This window comes from Anas platyrhynchos, chromosome 19 (genome assembly GCF_047663525.1).
Source record: "Anas platyrhynchos isolate ZD024472 breed Pekin duck chromosome 19, IASCAAS_PekinDuck_T2T, whole genome shotgun sequence".
NCBI lineage: Eukaryota > Metazoa > Chordata > Aves > Anseriformes > Anatidae > Anas > Anas platyrhynchos.
Window position 1 is genome coordinate 8,881,762 of NC_092605.1, and position 17,514 is coordinate 8,899,275.

General features: G+C 56.2%; 1 protein-coding gene across 6 annotated transcripts in view; it reads right to left on the bottom strand.

The window, feature by feature from the left end:
* Positions 1-154: 154 nt before the first annotated feature.
* ITGB4 (integrin subunit beta 4) overlaps positions 155-17,514 on the bottom strand; it is a 33,435-nt gene continuing 16,075 nt past the window's right edge. For 3 of the 6 annotated variants that reach the window (XM_027471297.3, XM_027471295.3, XM_013092522.5), the window contains 28 exons: positions 17,352-17,455; positions 17,114-17,212; positions 16,482-16,608; positions 16,230-16,349; positions 15,835-15,941; positions 15,537-15,570; positions 15,166-15,357; positions 14,876-14,979; positions 14,541-14,599; positions 14,187-14,210; positions 13,876-14,024; positions 13,616-13,795; positions 12,901-13,049; positions 12,338-12,542; positions 11,199-11,359; positions 10,848-11,028; positions 10,579-10,716; positions 9,858-10,040; positions 9,530-9,661; positions 8,312-8,512; positions 7,257-7,421; positions 6,610-6,783; positions 5,468-5,617; positions 4,607-4,795; positions 4,190-4,345; positions 3,586-3,750; positions 3,073-3,186; positions 155-2,518 (listed from right to left, as the gene is read on the bottom strand). In XM_027471297.3, the coding sequence (XP_027327098.2) occupies positions 2,376-2,518; positions 3,073-3,186; positions 3,586-3,750; positions 4,190-4,345; positions 4,607-4,795; positions 5,468-5,617; positions 6,610-6,783; positions 7,257-7,421; positions 8,312-8,512; positions 9,530-9,661; positions 9,858-10,040; positions 10,579-10,716; positions 10,848-11,028; positions 11,199-11,359; positions 12,338-12,542; positions 12,901-13,049; positions 13,616-13,795; positions 13,876-14,024; positions 14,187-14,210; positions 14,541-14,599; positions 14,876-14,979; positions 15,166-15,357; positions 15,537-15,570; positions 15,835-15,941; positions 16,230-16,349; positions 16,482-16,608; positions 17,114-17,212; positions 17,352-17,455 (3,905 nt within the window). In that variant the 3' untranslated portion in view covers positions 155-2,375. The remainder of the gene's footprint in view (positions 2,519-3,072; positions 3,187-3,585; positions 3,751-4,189; positions 4,346-4,606; positions 4,796-5,467; positions 5,618-6,609; positions 6,784-7,256; positions 7,422-8,311; positions 8,513-9,529; positions 9,662-9,857; positions 10,041-10,578; positions 10,717-10,847; positions 11,029-11,198; positions 11,360-12,337; positions 12,543-12,900; positions 13,050-13,615; positions 13,796-13,875; positions 14,025-14,186; positions 14,211-14,540; positions 14,600-14,875; positions 14,980-15,165; positions 15,358-15,536; positions 15,571-15,834; positions 15,942-16,229; positions 16,350-16,481; positions 16,609-17,113; positions 17,213-17,351; positions 17,456-17,514) is intronic. The other 3 variants (XM_027471298.3, XM_027471299.3, XM_027471300.3) reach the window with 3 other exon arrangements.

Consider the following 17,514-nt stretch of genomic DNA (forward strand, 5'->3'; position numbering starts at 1 on the left):
GATCCAGTTCACATTCACACTGGTGTAAGCGCCCAGTGCCAGTAGTGACTGGGGGGCTGCGGGCAGAAGCCCCCGGGAACGCATCCTGCATCTGCTGGTGCAGGTGGAGGGCCTAGGGGGAAACAATGCTTTTGAAAAGAAAAAGGAAGAGGCAGACCAGAGAAAATATTTATTGAGTGCAATAGGGAGTCATCTGATCGGAGACCTGTCGGCGGATTGACCTGGAACACCAACGGCCCGAGTGACCAGACGAGAATTAAAAAGTGACACTGCTGGGGACATAGCCTTGTGCACGCAGGGAGCATGTGCTGCCAGGGAGAGCAGCAGCTGGGGAGCTGTACACTTCCCTTAACAGGATAGCCTTTGGTTAAAATGCTTGGAAAAGGGGCTCCTGTTTGAGGCTGAGTTCAGTCTTTTCCCTTGGAGCACAAAGCACAGGGTCGTGGAGCTCCTGGGCAGGAGGAGAGGCAGCAGCTGGAAATGGTTCCTGCTGGGCTGGGAGAGTAAAGCCCAGCTGCAGGGGTGAGAGGGGAGCTGGAAGCCATCCCTGCTCGCTTGGGAAAGCCCCAGATTTGGTAGGTTTGGTGAAGGATGCCCTGCTCCAAGTTCAAAACTGCCCCAGTTCCAGCTGCACTCCTGGAGACCCCTCTGGACATCGGTCATCCCTGTGCAGCTGTGCTCAAACACTCCACATGCTCATCTCCTCCACATGAGCAGCCTGGCGAGGAGAGGGAGCTCTCTTGGCACTGTCAGAGCTGGAAAATCTTTCTCTGATTCCAAAAACTAAAATAAGCCAAGGTGCAGCCTCAGATCAAATCAAGCAGGCGATGCTGCCAGGGAGAAGAGCCAGCTGCTGCTTTGGGTGAAAGCACCAACCCAGGAAGGTGGCAGCTGCTGCTTTGGGCAGGATCTTTTTTTCCAGCAGCTCCTCGCCTGTGCCCGTGCCGCTGAAACAAGCCAGGGAAACGTGACTTTCATCCAGACACGGAGCCCAATTGTTCTGTGCTGGCAGAGGGCGGCGAGATGCTGGGCATCCTGCCCAGAGCTGGGAAACGAGGCCCAGCAAGGTCCTGGCTCAGCCCCGCACCCAGCACTGTCCAAGGACGGCTAAAGCCAAGGAGAAAGGCTCAGGAGATAAGCTCAGCCTGAAGAAATGCTGCTCTCCCCAGTCCCGTTTCTCCCTTGTGTTTACCGAGTGCTCACAGCTCCCTTTTGTGGCATTGCTGTTGGGCAAAAGGGCTTTTAAAGGCAATCCAACATTTTGCATCCACAGTCTCTGTCCACGTCAGCCTTGTGTGATGTCCCAAGCACTGTTCTCAGCTCCAGGCACCGTAATGGAGCCGTTCCTCTCATCCTGCTCCCCAGCAGATCTCAGCCCTTCCACAGGCACGTGCTGCAGCTCCAGCCCGCAGACGTGGTTCACACGCAGCTGCTGGCAGCCTGCTGCTGAGGGCTGGCAGGCATCAGCTGCCCAAAACCAGGCTTTCCACGGGGTTTAGCGGCCTTTGGATCAAGACCTTAACTAATTTCTTCCAGTTATGTGATGCTTCTCAGCAGCCACGGTCCCAGTTTATCCTCAAACACTCAGCATAGATCTCATCCACCTCCATTGTTTTTTTTTTTTTTATAAAATAATAAAATTTATAATATATTTATATATATACTACGAAAACTGTACAATATCATATGCAAAAAAAAAATGCATCAGAGGCCAACACGAGTAGTGCTATACAGATGAAAAGCTTTGCTATCGTGGTACCAAAGGTTAGCAGCGAAGGACAGGTGCAGTAGGAAAGCAGAGGTTACCCTGACCCGCTACCATGCAGCTCTTAAAATAACCCAGAACAAAATCACCATCTCCAGCAGACAGCCGTTTGTCCAGAGAGCCCGGGGCAAAGATGGGAACGGTGACCCTCTATAAATATCAGGCTGTTTCGGGATGCCATCAGCTGGGCTCCTCTCAAAACCGAGGACCCAGGAATAAATCATTGCCTTCCATTTACCTGGGGAGGTGGGGACCATCGAGACACCTGCGCTTCTGCAGGAGTGCTCGGGTGGGTGGGCATCAAAAACGGTGTTGGAGCGAGCGGTGATTTCTCGTGGAAGGCATCCCTGTAGGTCCTGCAGGACTGGGGCTCAGCAGGGCAGGACAGGGGATGGCGAGCACCCGCCTGATGACCCAGCCATGCCAGAGCTTGGGGTGCACTGGGCTCTAAAGGAGAGCTCCAGAGCTTGAAGTGCCCTGGAAAGTCTCTGCCCACAGTAGGAGCTGCCCAGGCACCGCGGCAGAGTCTGGATGAAGCACTCCTGGACCGTGCCACGAAGCCCTGCACGCCCCAACGGCGGCGTCCCGCTGGCGGGCAGCCTGCCCTGGCTCAGGCCTCGTAGAACTGCCTCTCCATCTGCTTGGTGAGGGTCCCGCTGGACATCACGGTCCTGCTGACGAACTCTTTGGTGACCTGCTTGGTGAGGGTGCTGCTGGCGCTCTCCACCCGCTGGGTTGTCATCAGCATGCCATCTGCAAGGAGAGGCTTGGTGCTCAGGATGCTGCACTGAGTATGGGGTCACGGGGAGTGGGGTCTGCACTACCTCATGGTTTTTGGCAGAGGTTTCACCTTCAATACCACCTCTCCAGATCAGTTAATTCAGTACTTTGCTATGCCAGTCACTAAGATGAGTTTTTCTACCAGCTCCTAAACTCTCCTCCTTTCAGCTTGAGCCCATGAGTCCTTGAACTCAAGGGGGACAACGTGGGACAGCTGGACTGATGTAATTAAAATGGTCATCATACTTCTCTGCAGAGGCCTAGCCTTGCAGGAAGAACTGTGATTTCATCACCAGATCGCTCCTGTGGGGCTCTAAAAACTCACGTTTCCCTCTGTGATCGGGCAGCACACAGGGAAATGGCTGCAACTGCCTGCAGGGCAGAGCAGGACGTGGTGCAGAAAGGGGCCTGGTCCTCTCCATCTATCCTGCCTGGTGGACCCCCCCTGCACTGCCCGGGACATCTGAGGTTAAAGCAGAGCTGACCTTTGCTCTCCAAGGGTTTCAGAGCAGACAGCAAGCCCTTACCTGAGAAGTGGGGGTCCAGGGAGGAGTGGCTGATGCTGGTTTTGGTGGTGTATTCAGCGGGAAAGTTGTACACTTCTCTCATGTACTGCTGTCCTCCAAACTGTGAGAAAGTGCCTGGGGAGAAGGAAAAAGGGAGAAGTCAGCCAGGAAACGACAAGGAGCTCCCATGCTTGTGACCCCCCTGCACAACGAGCACCAACAGTCAGTTCAGGAGGTTCGTCTTGTCATTAGGGCTGGGTTTAGGAGGAACTGGGAGGACTGAGGACCTCTGCCTATGCATAGAATTAGGTATAAGACAGAAGATTTGCAATGAATCAAACACTGACAGGTTCTTGTAATTGTCATTCGGTGCATTCTGTGGAATAGGGACAGCGCTCACAAGGTACAGCAGTGCCTTCATGACGGAGATAGAAAACAGAATCACAACCAGAGCTGGGAAGGGCTCCAGGAGCTGTATTTACTGCTCTGAGAGACTTCTTGCCTTTGCATTTCCAGGAAGATGCGGTACCGTACCTCCATCCTGAGATTCGATGGTGATGATGCCTTCTCTCTCCGGCCCAAAGCCTTGGGTGGTCTTGGCTTGCACTTTGAACTTGTACGGGATGTTCTCGCTCAGGTGAGGCACGGTCAGGGTTGTTTCTGGATTGTCTCCTTCAACGTAGATATTCCTGGGCTCGCCTAAAAACGCAGACAGACCAGGGTGAAGACAGACAGACAGGAGTGACCGTCCATGCAAATACCTCCCACTTCTGGCTGGAGTCTTGGTTTTCCCTAAGTTCCATGCCACCCACAGGTTGTACGATCACACCCTGAGAAATAGGGCACCTAAGACAGCCCTACTTCAGTGCAGTGCTGATCCTGAGCAAATAACTTCAGCTGGATTTGGGCTGTGTGACATCCCAATTCTCCCCACTTCTGTTACACCAGATCATGCAATGACTTAAAGCATCGGGGTCCAGCTGCCCCCAGGCCTGGAACCAGCCTCACGTCCCCACTTTGCACTGATGCAAGCACACAAAACTCTGTTGCTGGTCCCAGCAAAAAGGCAGCAAGTTTCTGCTGGAGGTGATCTCGTTTTCTGCACAAGGATTTGGTTTTCCACAGCCTGCTACCTTACCTCCTCCGTGCAGCATCTCGCAGGTGACCATGTAGCCCAGGATGGCCCCGTTGGGCTTGCGGGGCCTCTCCCAGCTGAGCTGCAGGGAATCGGGGCTGAGAGCGGTGAAAACCAGTGGTCCGGGAGCACTGGGTGTGCTCAGCGTGAAGGGGGATCCTGCGGGGGCACAAGCGAGGGGTCAGAAGGTGGTGGGGAGGATCCCAGCTGGGGGCTGCACACAGCGTTTGTGTAACGAGCTGGGAGGCCTCAGATACCCCAACAGCTAAGGGAAGGTGAGCACATGGGGCAGAAGGTCCCGTTTTTTAATGAAAAAAAAGGAAAGGAGAGCTCAGGATGAGGTAAGGGGAGAGAAAACCACCAGCAGTGAGGACAGAAGCAGAGCCATCAGCACCACCCAGGTGCCCCCACCCGCCTCACCTGGAACAGGGCTGAGCGGGCTCTGCGGATCCACCTGGGACTCGATGGTGATGACCCCTTCCCTCTCGGGGCCCCAGCCCTCCTCGCTCTGCGCCTTCACCTTGAAGATGTAGGAGTGGTTGGGCAGCAGGTCCTCCACCACCACCGAGTTCTGGGCGGGGTTGGGGATGGTGAGGCGGTGCACCTCTCCTGGGACACACGGGGAAGCAGGACATCAGCGCCGTGTTGCAGGCACAAAGGCAGAGCCCTGGCTTTCTCCTAAACCCTACCTCAAATGAACTGTCTGGAAAACTGAGCCAGAGAAATTCATCCAGGTTCCCCCCTCCCCAGCCATCTCCATCACACCTTGTCCCCACCAGCTGGTAGCACAGGACCAGGTGTTGCTCCAAAAAAGGCTTAGGACAAACAATGGCTTCTTGAAAACTCAGGGATTTTCAAGCAAAGAGAATTACATTTTCACTAGCTGCCCCAAGTTTCAGGTAAAAATAATAAATTTTTGTTCCAATCCTTCCTCCAAATCCAACGTGATGAAAAAACCTTCCGCTAAGATGATGATGGAGAAGGAGCACGGGGTTTTTTTGCAGGAGGAGTGACTCCACAAACCCTAGAGAACTGTCCCCCCGACAGAAAGAGAGAATAAAAAACGTGGCTGAGACATTTCCTCAGGGCTACAGGAGGAGTACAGCTGGGAGCTGGAAATCACAGAGTGGTTGTGCTTGGAAGGCACCTCTGGAGGTCATCTGCTCCAACCCTTCTGCTCAAGGAAACCCAAGAGAGCAGCCTGCCCAGAAGACCTGGGCAAGTCTCCCCCACCAGAAGCTCCCAGTACTGCCCAGTGACCCCAGCTGCCTGCCCGCTCACCTCCGTTGAGCAGCTGGTACTGCACGCTGTAGCCCTGCACCTCCTTCTCGCAGTGCGGCTCCTGCCAGCTCACCTTCAGGGAGGTGGGCCCCAGGGCGGAGAAGACCAAACGGGTCGGGGTGTCGGGGATGCCCAGCGGCAGCCTGGAATCTGAGGCAGAACGGGACTGTCACGGCAGGGGTTTGGGGGCGAGGGGTTAGTTGGGCTGGGGGAGAGGAGGGAGCGGCACGCGGAAGCGTGGGATGGTCCTGATGGTCTGGGGAGAACGTGGTGAAAACGTGGTGAGATGTCCTCTCTGCAAGCTGAACCTCTCAAGAGGGGGACTGGCTGGCTCTGCACACCTACAAGGATGTCCTACAAACTTGGGGCCACCCTTGGGTGGGACAAGGCAAGATAAGCTTCATGGCCCTGTGGTGGAGCAACCAGAGCAGAAGCCCAAGTACTGGGGCAAGACCCTCCTGGCCCACCCCAAAGCAGTCCAATCCTTCACAGGCATCTTCAGAGCAAACACAGCTCTGTTGAGAGTGGCCCTAACCTGCAGCTAAAGCAGCCCAGGGGTTGTTCAAGGGGACATGGGCAGCTGGGACCAGAGCGGGGTGCTCCTGGCTCCCCACAGCTCAGCCCAGTGGGACACAAGGCTCGTGGTGAGCACAGAAACCTCCCAGGGAGGTGAAGCCCAGGGATGGGCACATGAAGCTGCTTTCTGTCCCTGCTTTCTGCATGCAGCACCCAAACAGAGTTCCTGGTAGGACCTCATGGACTTCTGACCAAAGAGTTTGCAGAGGGACATCTCGTATGGAGCACACGTTCTCCCCAGGAGTCCTCCAAAGGCCTGTGGGGTAAGAATGGGGACAACAAGCTTGTTAGGAATGAAAAGGAGGGGGCAATGAGGTGGTCAGCTCGTTAGAGCACGGTGGCAGCAGCGGTGAGTGTTAATCGGCCCACGTGGCTTGAAACACAGCTGAAGTGACCTGCAAATGGAAAGGTGGTGTGATGGAGGCACAGCCCGGGTGTTGGTGTGGCACACAGAAAGCCATGGAGAGAGGGTCTGGGGGCAGCAGATGGCAGCAGCTCACGGATGGTCAGCGGCCTGGCTGGTTATGGGATGCATGGCTGGAAGGAGACACTGGACAAAGCTGTACCTATGTACTTGCAAATCCCTGCAGACCCATCGGTCATGATTATAGAGTCCCGAAAGCCAGTGCTGGGGTAGTAACCCTTCACCTTTGCCCTGCTCCTGAAACCCACATCCCGGGGCAGCGGGATTGTCCTCCCAGCATCTTCACGGATGGGAGGGAGGGGTCTCCCTGGGTAATCTACAGAGCAGCGTAAGAGAAAGAGAGAAAGAGAAAAACATGGTTGAAGATTTCAGAGGGGGCTCAGCCCGGGTGCTGGCTCCTGCACAGAGATTTTTTTTTTTAAGGCTCAGATTTTAAGGTCTTTTTGCAACCTGGCAGCATCAGCCTGGTGTACGTGCATGGAGCTGAAAGGAAACCACACTGCTGGACAGAGTAAGAGAGAAAGACGTGCTTTTTCTGGGATGCTTTGCAGTTAGCCAGGTGCTCTGCACATCAGGGATGGGCACCCTTTGCAGAGTGGTCTGGAAGCAGAGCAGCCTTACCAAAGCATTTGCACATCAGTGGTAAGGACACGGCCTTCCAGATCTCTGCTTCACGGGCCCCTTTGGCTGTGAGCACAGTCCTCACCCCCAAAGGATCCGCAGGGCACGGACCTGAAGGTGGTTATGAAGGTAGAAGAGAAGAAGTGGCCCTGCCACGTCTGCACTCACCGTGCCCCATCATCATCGTGGAGTAGTCTCTGGTCAGCGAGGAGCTGCCCATCACCCTGTGCTCCTGCTGCACGTGTGAGCTCAGCTGGTGGTAGCTGGTGTTTGTTGCCCTGGTCAGCGTGCCGCTGCTGCCGGAGAAGTCCACCCGGCCGTTCAGCAGGTGCTCTGTGGAAGAGGACACACCGTGAGGAAGGCAGCTGGAGGACTGGGCTTCTGCTCCAGTTTCTCTGGGGAGGAAGCAGGAGGCACCACGTGCACCCTGCCTCGGCTTTGTCCTGGCCTTAGCCACTCTGGAAGGTGGTTCTGGAGAGCTTCATCTAGAACAAGCCATGGTCACCCAACACAAAAATGGGGAAACAAATGGGAAATAGAGACTGCCTACACCCAGCACCAGAGACACCCATGGTGCCCAAGGTAACTCCAGACCTCGGCCTCGCTGGGGCACTGCCTTGTGGTTCTCTCTCTCCTTTGACGCAAACACAAGTTTATAATTTCAGGTTAAAAAAGAAGCCAGAAGAAGAAAAACAGCCCTTTACGGAGGCGGTTTCTCCAAATCTCACTCTGGATCCCATCTCAGCTGGGTCTGAAAAGCAAACTGCTTCGCTGCTCAGGTCCTTGACAAATCCTCATCCCCTCTCAGCAGGCCGGGAGAGATCAGCTACCACGAGGGAGTGATTTCTGTTTAACGGTCCAGCAGATCTGCCCTGGTAGCTCAGGGCACTCAGTTAAGGTGAGGAGCTGCCCTTGGAGGTGGTACTTAGCAGGCATCATTTGAGTTTGGCTCATGCCTTGAAGGTCCGGCCTGTTGTAGAAGCAACTTGCTAGCAGGCTCCCAAGTCCATGCCGAGATGGGGGTTACCTTGACACTCGTGAGCAGACACACCAGGACAAGGCTTTGAAGCAGACTCTACAGCACGTGAACATCACGCCAACAGGAGGACGGGCACACAAGGGGAGGAAGGGGGCCACGTGCTGGGGGGGGGCCCAGCCGCAGGCCCTGTGGCTCAGAGAAGGACGAGACAGGACACTCAGGGCCATACGAAGCCGTCCTTCACCTGCTTGGGGCCGGGGGGTCCCGCTCCTCATCAGGCTGCCAGTAGCCACGTCGCTGTCCTCCTCGCGGAGGAGACCCTCGGTGTCCGAGGAGAGGTGGCTGCTGCCAGAGAGGCGGGGAATGGTTTCAGGTGGGAGCCTCCAGGTGATGCGGCGAAGATCCAAGTCTTCTCCCAGCAGCTGCACATATTTCCACCTGGAGCCTTTTGGGACAAGGCAAGCACTGGTGTTGGCATGATCTACGGGGGATGGGGTGGGCTCCCCACTGCCTTCGTGCTGCTTGCTGGGGAGGGGAAGGGGCAGCCGCCGGGGTGAACAAGGCCCGTTGGCTGACGAGGTCAGGAGGTGCAGCCATCAGGTGAGTGGTAGATGGAGGGAATGTGACGTGCAGGGGGTGCCCCAGCCCCAGGGCTGTTTTCCAGCCCTGTGTCCGTCACGACAGAAGGTGAGAGTCCAAGTCCCACCGTATGGCTGTCCCTGTCACGAAGAGCCTGCTACACTGGTCCTCTGCTCGGGAGAGGCTTCCTTGCTCCACGATGTGCACAAGGGATGGTCAGACACTTGGTGTTCCTGTTATGTCTGTTTTCTGAAGGGAGCAAGGACTTGCTTCTGGATCCCAGGCTCTGGAGAACCCCCCAGGAAAGACCCTCCAGCTCCCAATGACAACCTCAGCATTTCACTTATGGCCAGTCTTCCCCTTGCTGTCCCAGTACAGCATACGAGAGCCAGCCCCACTCAGAGCGAAGTGATGAAGGAAGAGCTCAGAGGCCACAGGGATCCACCGGGATCCAATTCACTGGCCAGTGCCTCCCAATCACTTGTTGAATTCCCTCCTGTTGGCTTGGCTGAGACCCCAAGCACCCAGACTCAGAGGTCTGTGCCTCGCCAGATCCTGTTTTCTGACAGTAACTCTTGGTCCATTCAGACACCAAAATGAAGGGAAGATGAGCGCAGAGGGCTATGAAAAACTCCTCTACCACCCCACACCGAGATTTGCCTTTGCCTCATGGCTAAGACAAGGGGACATGGGTCTTATTTAGACTAAGACCAGTCAAATGTTTCCAAGCACTGTGCTTTGGAAGTGCTGATCTCCACCAGCTCCGTGATTCACATCTCCCTGTCGCTGTGAGGACAAAAGTTGCAACAGAACTCGCTGCTGAAAATAATTAAGGAAAAAATGAACGTTGAAGATGACCTTTGCAAAACCTGGAGCAACGTACCTGAATCGTCAGAGACGCTGGGATGCTTGCTGCCAGTCGGAGAACGAAGCACATCTGAGCTGTACATCAGGTAGCTGTCATAGTCCTCACCTCCTTCAGCATCGATGATGGGGACATCAGGGATGATGGGGACTGGAGGGGAGGTGGAAAATGCCATTAGACGTGCAGCTCAAAACCACACTGTCTCCACCATGCTCAGGCTGGCCTTCAGCCTTCACCAGGGCGATTGGAGAGGGCAGGGTGTTGAGAAGCAGCAGGGTGATGGAGAAAGCTCCTCGGCACTGCTCCTGCCTCCCCTGCTCCCCACCCAGGCAGGGCAATAACTCACTGGACAATGGACGCTTGGGCTGTGTAGCAAGGTTGATGGTGGCTTCTCTCTCAGGCCCCCAGCCAGCACCATTTCTGGCCTTCACCATGTAGCGGTAGGGCTGGGACTCCCGCAGGTTTTCTATCAGCACCATGCGTTTCTTTGGGTCTTCCACCAGCACTTTCTTCACTGGGCCAATGGGTACTGAAAATACAGGTGCACATTTCCCCCATGAGACACAGAGAAACCCCGCCACAGATCTTCCTTGGCCAACAGGCTTGTGGTTTGGTGTTGGGACATAGCTTGGCTCTGGGACAAGGTGCTGAGGCTATCTGGGTTGCTAGTGACAGGCATGACATGATTTTGGAGAAATCCCCAAACTGAATGCTGAAGTCAACCTACAGCAGGTTTCCTGTTACTGGTGTATCAGCTGCTGTCACCAGATAGCATCTTTCTGGCACCACAGTCCCTCTAGACGTATGAGCTAAGTTTTTAAGGTGAAAAACAATGCAAAAAAACTGCCAAAGTGAATGGGAACTGAGGGTGCTCATGGCTTTGCAGGATTAAGTCCTGAGGGGTGATTTCCTGTACTCCCTCCTTCTGGAAATGACCCCTCCAGATCCCACTATTACAAGAAATGCTTTTGGATCCATTTTGATTCTACTGCAACTTGGGGCCAGCCCAGATGTGGAAAGTGCTCTCCTGTTCCTAGAGCTGCCCCAGACAGCAAACGAGCTCTTACTGTTGTCCTCGTTAACGAGTCCGTAGCTGACTTCATACGCCGTGATCTCCCCGTTGGTTTCTGCAGGCTCAGCCCAGCTCAGCTGCGTCACGGTGGAAGAGACGACGTTGAAAGCCAAGCGGCCAGGCTCACTGGGCACTGGAAAGGCAAGGACGAGGTGCTTAGATTACTCCAGCTGGGAGCGTTCAGGTGCTCAGAGCTCCCTGAATTACAGGCACAAGGATGCCAGCTTGCTCCCACGTGGGGAAAACGAGGTGCAGAGCACTCACCGTCCTCCAGCGTGTGGCAGTGGATGATGTCGGAGTAGACCCCTTCACCCATGGCGTTGTAGGCGCAGACTTGCATCTCGTAGTCGCAGAAGGGGTAGAGGTTATGCAGTTCTGCCGATGGTGATTTGACATCGATGAGGTGAGCTTCTGACTCGGGGTCCCCCTGGATCCAGTATTTCACCTGACAAAGCAAGAGAAAGCCGTGATTCCATGGAGAGGAGCCAGGAAGGGAGAGCTAGCTCCCTCCTTGGGGTCTCTTCTCCCCATCCCTTCAGCACAAGTGACCACGCATGTGCAGCAGACACAGGATGGGCCCCACATCCTCCCCTGGGATCCACTCTCCCCCCTTACCTTGTAACCCAGGGGTTTTCCTGGCGGAGGAAACCAGCTGAGGCGGATTTTCCTGGAGCTGAGAGCCTGGGCATTGGGATTCAGCGGTGCACCCAGGCGGCCTTTGGGGGACTGCGTGACTTGGCCCATGCCAGTCAGTGGGGGGACACCATCCACCACCTCTGCAGACACGAGGAAGAGAGCACATCAGTGCCAGTGCCCCGCGAGGATGGAAAAGAAGGAAATGTGCCTCTTCCCATCACTGCCTGGCCATTAATGAGTGAACTTCTCAGAGCATTTCAGAAGGGTATTTCCCCATCACAAGGAAGGGAGACTGAGGCATTCAGTGATGACATCCCCAAACCATACAGCCAGCTGGCACAAGGGTCTGGCGCTGACCCCCCAAGTCCTGCACCTCTTGCTGCTTCTCACAATCTGCCCAGGTAGGAAGAACTTGGCTTCTTGCAGCTTAAAATCCTTAGCTCTGGCTGAATATATTTAACAATGCTTCCACATCTTGATTGCTTGCCCTGTGCAGCCGTGAGAGGAGCAGGAGATGGGCAGAGCCTTCTCAAGTCACAGAATCCCCGAATATCCCGAGTTGGAAAGGACCCACAAGGATCACCGAGCCCAACTCCTGGCACCACACAGGTCTACCCAAAAAATCCCCTCCCCTTGTTTCTCCTAGAAAGCCACCAAGGCCTTGCCTGTTCCAGGAAGCTGCTCTGGTTACTCCAGTGACAACGGACTGTTTTTATCCCGTTTTCCTAGCTATTACCACGATAAATCTCTCTGTAATTGACCCACTTGCTGGCAGCTCTTACAGCTCTGTACGGCCACAGTCACAGGAATCGCCAAGCACAGCTCCCAGAAAGGGAGCCTCTCCTTTATTTTAACAGCTTTTTCTTCAAATCCCCAAGGAAAAGGAAAGAAGAATGCCCTCTATTTCCTTTTGCAGTGTAGATCATCTATTCTCTTCCCACCCAGTGCCTATACCCGCTCAAGCCTCTAGAGGGAGACCCAAATCTACCAGTGGGAGCTGGAGGCACCTCCTCATCCCTGCCCTTGGGGTGAGCAGCAGGGCTTGGAGCTCTGCAGGACCCGGCTGGGCAGGTCCTGCTGGGGTCCCCCAGCTCCTGCTGCCATCTGCCAGCCCCTACCTGGGTCAGCGATGGTCACCGTGGTCTGGGGGTAGCGGCCGATCTTGGCGCCGTACTTGGGATGGAGGAGGTCGATGGCGAACTGCTTGAGCTGGCAGTTGTGCAGGAGGGTGTCTATTTCGGTGAGCTCCAGCAAGGAGACCTGCACCTCTTTCCGGGTCTCGCCGGGCTGGAAGATCAGGTCGCCTTCTGCAAAGACGTAGTCCTGGAGGAGGAGGGAGAGGTCAGAGCACGCAGCACCCGTGAGATGGTTCCCAGAGTGATTCCCCTCGTCTCCCAGTGAACCTCCACTGGCCTCCCAGTGCCCCACAGCTCGGGGGCAGCCGGCACCCTCTGACTGAGGTCCAAGCAGCCTCTCAAGTCCCTGAGGCACAGGGAATGAGGGCAGGAATCAGGGATGGAGGAGAATGTGTCCGTCCCTGTGCTACACAAAAGCCTTGGGTCCACCTTCTCCTGGCCATGTCCCCTTTGAACCCAACTCAGTTTTCCTGCAGCCCTAGGGTCGGTTCCTTCCCTGGTGTCTGCTCGTTCCTGCCTGCCAAGGCCAGGAGCATTGGCCTTACCCTGCCGTCCTTGGCGGTGAGGTCTCGGGTCCTGTAGGTGACTTGGGACTTCCCGTTGTCTATGATCTCCCGCAGGACAGGGATCTTGGCCACCTTGTCAAAGCGGCTGTGGGAATAGGCTGGCTGCAAGAAGGTGATGAGGCTGCTGGCTGGAAGGGCAGGAGAGAACAAATGTGTCAAATGCATGAAAAATCGCATTACGAGCACTTGGGAAGAGACTTCCTACCACCCATGGGTATGAACTGCATTAGAAATACCACTGCATGGACTGGAGACTTTACCAGTCCTCTTGCTCCCTGCCCAAAGAACAACCACACAGAAAGCAGAGGAAAATCACTGGGGGTGTTCACCTGCCCCAAGCACAGCATAAAGAGCAATGAGGGCTTCCACTGCATCACTCCAACAACTTTAGAACTGGAGCAGCAGAGGCACGTGGCCAACCTTGGATCTGCCACACAACATAGCACTTAAAACCTGTGATGGTCAAACGTTTTGGTCCCTGCCATCAGGGATGATGGCCCTCCCTTGGATGCTTTAAAAGATGCTCTAGTTTAGACCCAGGTGCCTTCAGATAGCAGTCACCAAGCAAATTTCTGGCTTGTGATGCTGGGGAACTCAACACCTTCCTTAGGAACCACAGGAGTCCATCTGGACAAGGGGCCAACCAACACGAGTGCCCTTGGTCATGCCTCGTGCCATGGCTGCTGCCCTTCACCTTGTTCTTTGATGATGGTGATGTTGACCAGCCTGCGTCCAATCTCCGCGATGCCGGTGGGGACGTCAATGGCCTCCACCTGCAGCTGCTTCTCATCATCATCATCCTCCCTGATGAAGAGCGGGACACGGACATCCACCAGCTCCACGGCTTCTTGGAACTCCACCATCCCATGAGCATCTGGGGGAAAGGGTGACGGTGAGAGGTGGGAAATGCCCCCTCTGCCCGGCCAGGACGCCGTGCTGGGCTCCGCTCCCTACCTTGATCCGAGGTCACGGTGTAATAACCTGGCGAAACCTTCAGGTCGTTGAAAGCCTCGTGGGAGACGTGCTTCTCGGTGACTTTGATGATGTCCATCTTGGCTGAGCGAGGGGCGGTGAGCACAGTGTCCACGATGGTGTGGTCCTGCCTGTGGCCGGGGGAACAAAAAGCAGGGGAAGAGCTGAGGCCAGGTCTGCTCATCGCACGCAGCACCTGGAGGGGTTAGCGGGTTTGCAGGGCACTCCGCCACCCACACCCCTGCCCACAAAAAGGGAGAAGCAGCAAAGACAAGGCTGCAAGCTCCACTTACCTTTTCCCAGAATTGGGCTGTACCCTGAGGGGGAAAAATAAAATAAAATCAGAGTGAGTAACGCTTCTGGGGAGACAAAGTTCTGTGTGAATCACAGCCCTGCACATGTCTGAGCCGCGGCAGATGCCCCACGGGATTCAGCCATGGGGAGCGGTGCCAAACCTCCCTGCAGAGCCCGTGGCCTCCGGTGGGTGAAGCTCCTCACTGGGCTCATGTTTGTGTTGGGAAGGGCTCACAGACCCTGCTCCCTCCCAGCTCACAGATTTCACACCCTTCCCCATCCCTTCCCTCATCAGCAGTGCCCTGGGGCAACCCTGACCCCGAGACAGGCGTTCTCCCCCCCCAGTGACCCACCTGAACTTGGTCTGCTGGAGCTTGTGGCAGCCTGGGATGTGCTTGTAAATGTCGTTCAGCTGCAAGGAGCAAGATGGACATGGGGTTTATCCCCAGAACACAGCCAGAAGCTGCAAACTGAAGCTAGAGAGGAGCTTCAGGAGCAAGCCTCATCAACGTGATGCTTTGATAATTCTTAAGGTTTGTGTTTTCTTTCAGAAGGAGGAAAAAAAAAAAATCAGGAAAAATCTCTTCTTCATTTCAAGGACTGAGTGTCCAGGGAAGGTGTCACAGCCACCACCACCGTGGCTGTGCCCAGTCCCACCCCAAGCCCCCCCAGGTGCTCAGGCCCTTACGTTCTCCTCCACTTCCTTGCGCAGCTGCTCGCACTCCCGGCTCTCCGGCTTCGTGAGGTTCTGCGTGAAAAGCCGGGTCAGCCTCAGAGACAGCCCGTAGGGAACTGCAAGGAGAAATGCCCCAGTCAGGTTTCTTCCCTCCCGGTCAGAGAAATCACCCAGCAAAAGCTGGATGTGTGGGGATATGCCTGATATACGCGGGGACATGGTGTCCAGATCCCATGGCGTCCATGCCCTTTATGGCACCACAGCACCTCCTTGGGGTCCCATTCCCCGGCGGAGACACTCACTGAGATCTTTGGGGTTGGCGGTGGCAGTGTGGGAGGCGAAGCCCTGCTTGTGGACATTGTTGTTGATCTTCCAGCGGACGGTGTCCCGGCCCTTGAGGGACCCGCTGCGGACCATGGGGGTGTCCAGGTGGTCGGAGGACATGAGGCTCTGGCGCAGCATGTAGTGGTCCTCCTTGAAGCCAACCGTGCGACCTGCAGAGCAGGGGCAGAGTCAGTGCTGTGGGGCAGGGAGGACGGGCAGCAGCTTGGCTCTGCTGGGAGATGGCCCTGATTTACCACACCCCACAAGGGGATCCCTACTTGTGTCCTCCCCCCAAGGAAGGCAGTGACCCCACAAACCCCTCTCTCCCCCCCATTCAAAGGGCTGGTACCTCGTGCACAGCAGGGAAGCAGGGCCAGGCAAGCCTAGAAAAGACATGACCAAACACACAGTCACTCTGCAGCCAAGGGTGTAAAAATCTCAAGTCTCCAGCTGGGAGGGCTCACAGCAGCAGGGCTGGAGCAGGGCTGGGTGGGCGGTGGATGAATGGGGCTCTGGAAGGTGATTTTAGCCAGATATCCTTTTAGTGGGGGAAATCACACAGCATTTGATGCCAGCAACAGGTGCTGGACACCATCAGGACCCAGCCCCGGTAGAGGCAGGATGGGTTTGGGAAATTTGTCACTCACCTTGCAGCAGGCGCAGAACCTCCAGCACAGCAGCAGCAGAAGCCCCAGGAGGAGGATCAGGAAAATGAGCAGTGGGATGAGCCAGAGGAAGTTTCCCGGAGGGCACTCTGCAAGGGACAGCAGCACGGGCTGTGACTGCAGGGCAGCAGCCAGGGGAGGGAACGGGGAGAGCACGGCCACAGCTCTCAGAGAGACGGAGCAGCCAATTTCAGCCTGGGAGCTTCTCTCCTGGTGCTCACGATGAGAAATGCTGCCCAGGGAGAGCTCTGCCACCTCTTGGCTCCTACCCAAGGGGCCTTCCAGCACCTCGTGTCTCTCCCTGACTGTGCTGGGCTCTCATCACCAAAGGTGCTGCTCTCTGAGGACGCTGCTCTCCACCTCCCGTGCCTGCTCACCTTTCTTCTTCTGCACCTGGACGGTGGCGTTGGGGAGGTCGCTGGGGTCTCCCATCAGGGTGTAGTGGTAGGTGCAGTCATCCTCCTCGTCCTGGAAGGAGCATTGCTCACTGGCCTCCTCTGTGGATAGATTGGGGACATGATCACCCGGCTGTGGAGTTACCAGGACTGGGAACCCAGCTCCAAGCATGAGGAGACCCCAGGGCACACATGCACAGGGCAGGCACACCACGCGTGTCTGCGTCCTGGTACCTTTCTTCAGCTCCTCCACCATCTGGACCTGGAGGTGGCACGTGCTGCAGTTCCCTTTCCTGTTGCCCGTTCCCCAGGCCTGGCACTGGACACAGTCCCGGATGCTCTCGCAGATGGCCTGGAAACCCTGGGCAGGGGCACAAAGCACCGTCAGGAGACCGCCCGCGGGGCGAGCATCGCGCCCAGAGCCAGGCTGGGGACATCTCTCCAGCCACCTGCCTCGGAGACACCCTGAGCCACGCAGCCCTGACCCAGAGGCTGGAGGTGTTTGGGCTGGATGGAGGTGCTGAGCCCTCACCATCTCTCCAAAACCTCTCACACCAACAGCCTGCATCAGGGCAGCAACCAGATCTCCTCCAAGGGCCTTAGGTGGCCTTCCCAGAACACAACCGAGCCAGCTTTCTCCACTCCATGTGGGATTAGCATGCGTTTGTCAGTAGGAAAACTGAGGCAGCCAGCCATGAAATGAGTTTTTATGGCCTTGGGGCAGATCAGAACAAGCCAGGAGCCGAGACTCAGACTCTTTGCTCCTGACTGAGAAATGCCTCCACCCTCGCTTTGCTCTCCTTCCCTCCAGGCTCTCCATGGGAAGGAGAAGTGTGAGCCCCCGGGGTCCCCAAGCTGAGGCTCACCAGGGAGTAGCTGATCTCGCAGGTGGAGCTGATGTACACGGACGCCTTGTCACAGATGCACCTGCCGCACTCGCACCTCCCCTGGTTGTTGCAGATGCCCTGGGGAGCAGAGGGGACAGTTGGTGGCTGAGAGCAGCCACAGGCAGTGGCACCGGGTGCCAGCGAGCTGCTGCCGGCTCCCCGTGTCCCCAGCACGGGGACATTTGCTACGGCCTGGAGTGGCCTGGCCAGGACGTACCCCCCGGCTGTCGATGCAGGTGTCATTGCTCGTGGGACACTCGCAGCCTGGGCCCTCCCAGCCGCTCTCACACACGCAGGCACCCTCGGAGCAGCGACCGCGATCTGCAAGAGGGGAAACGTCACCGCGCTGCGCCCCACCCTGGGCTTCCCCAGCATCTTGG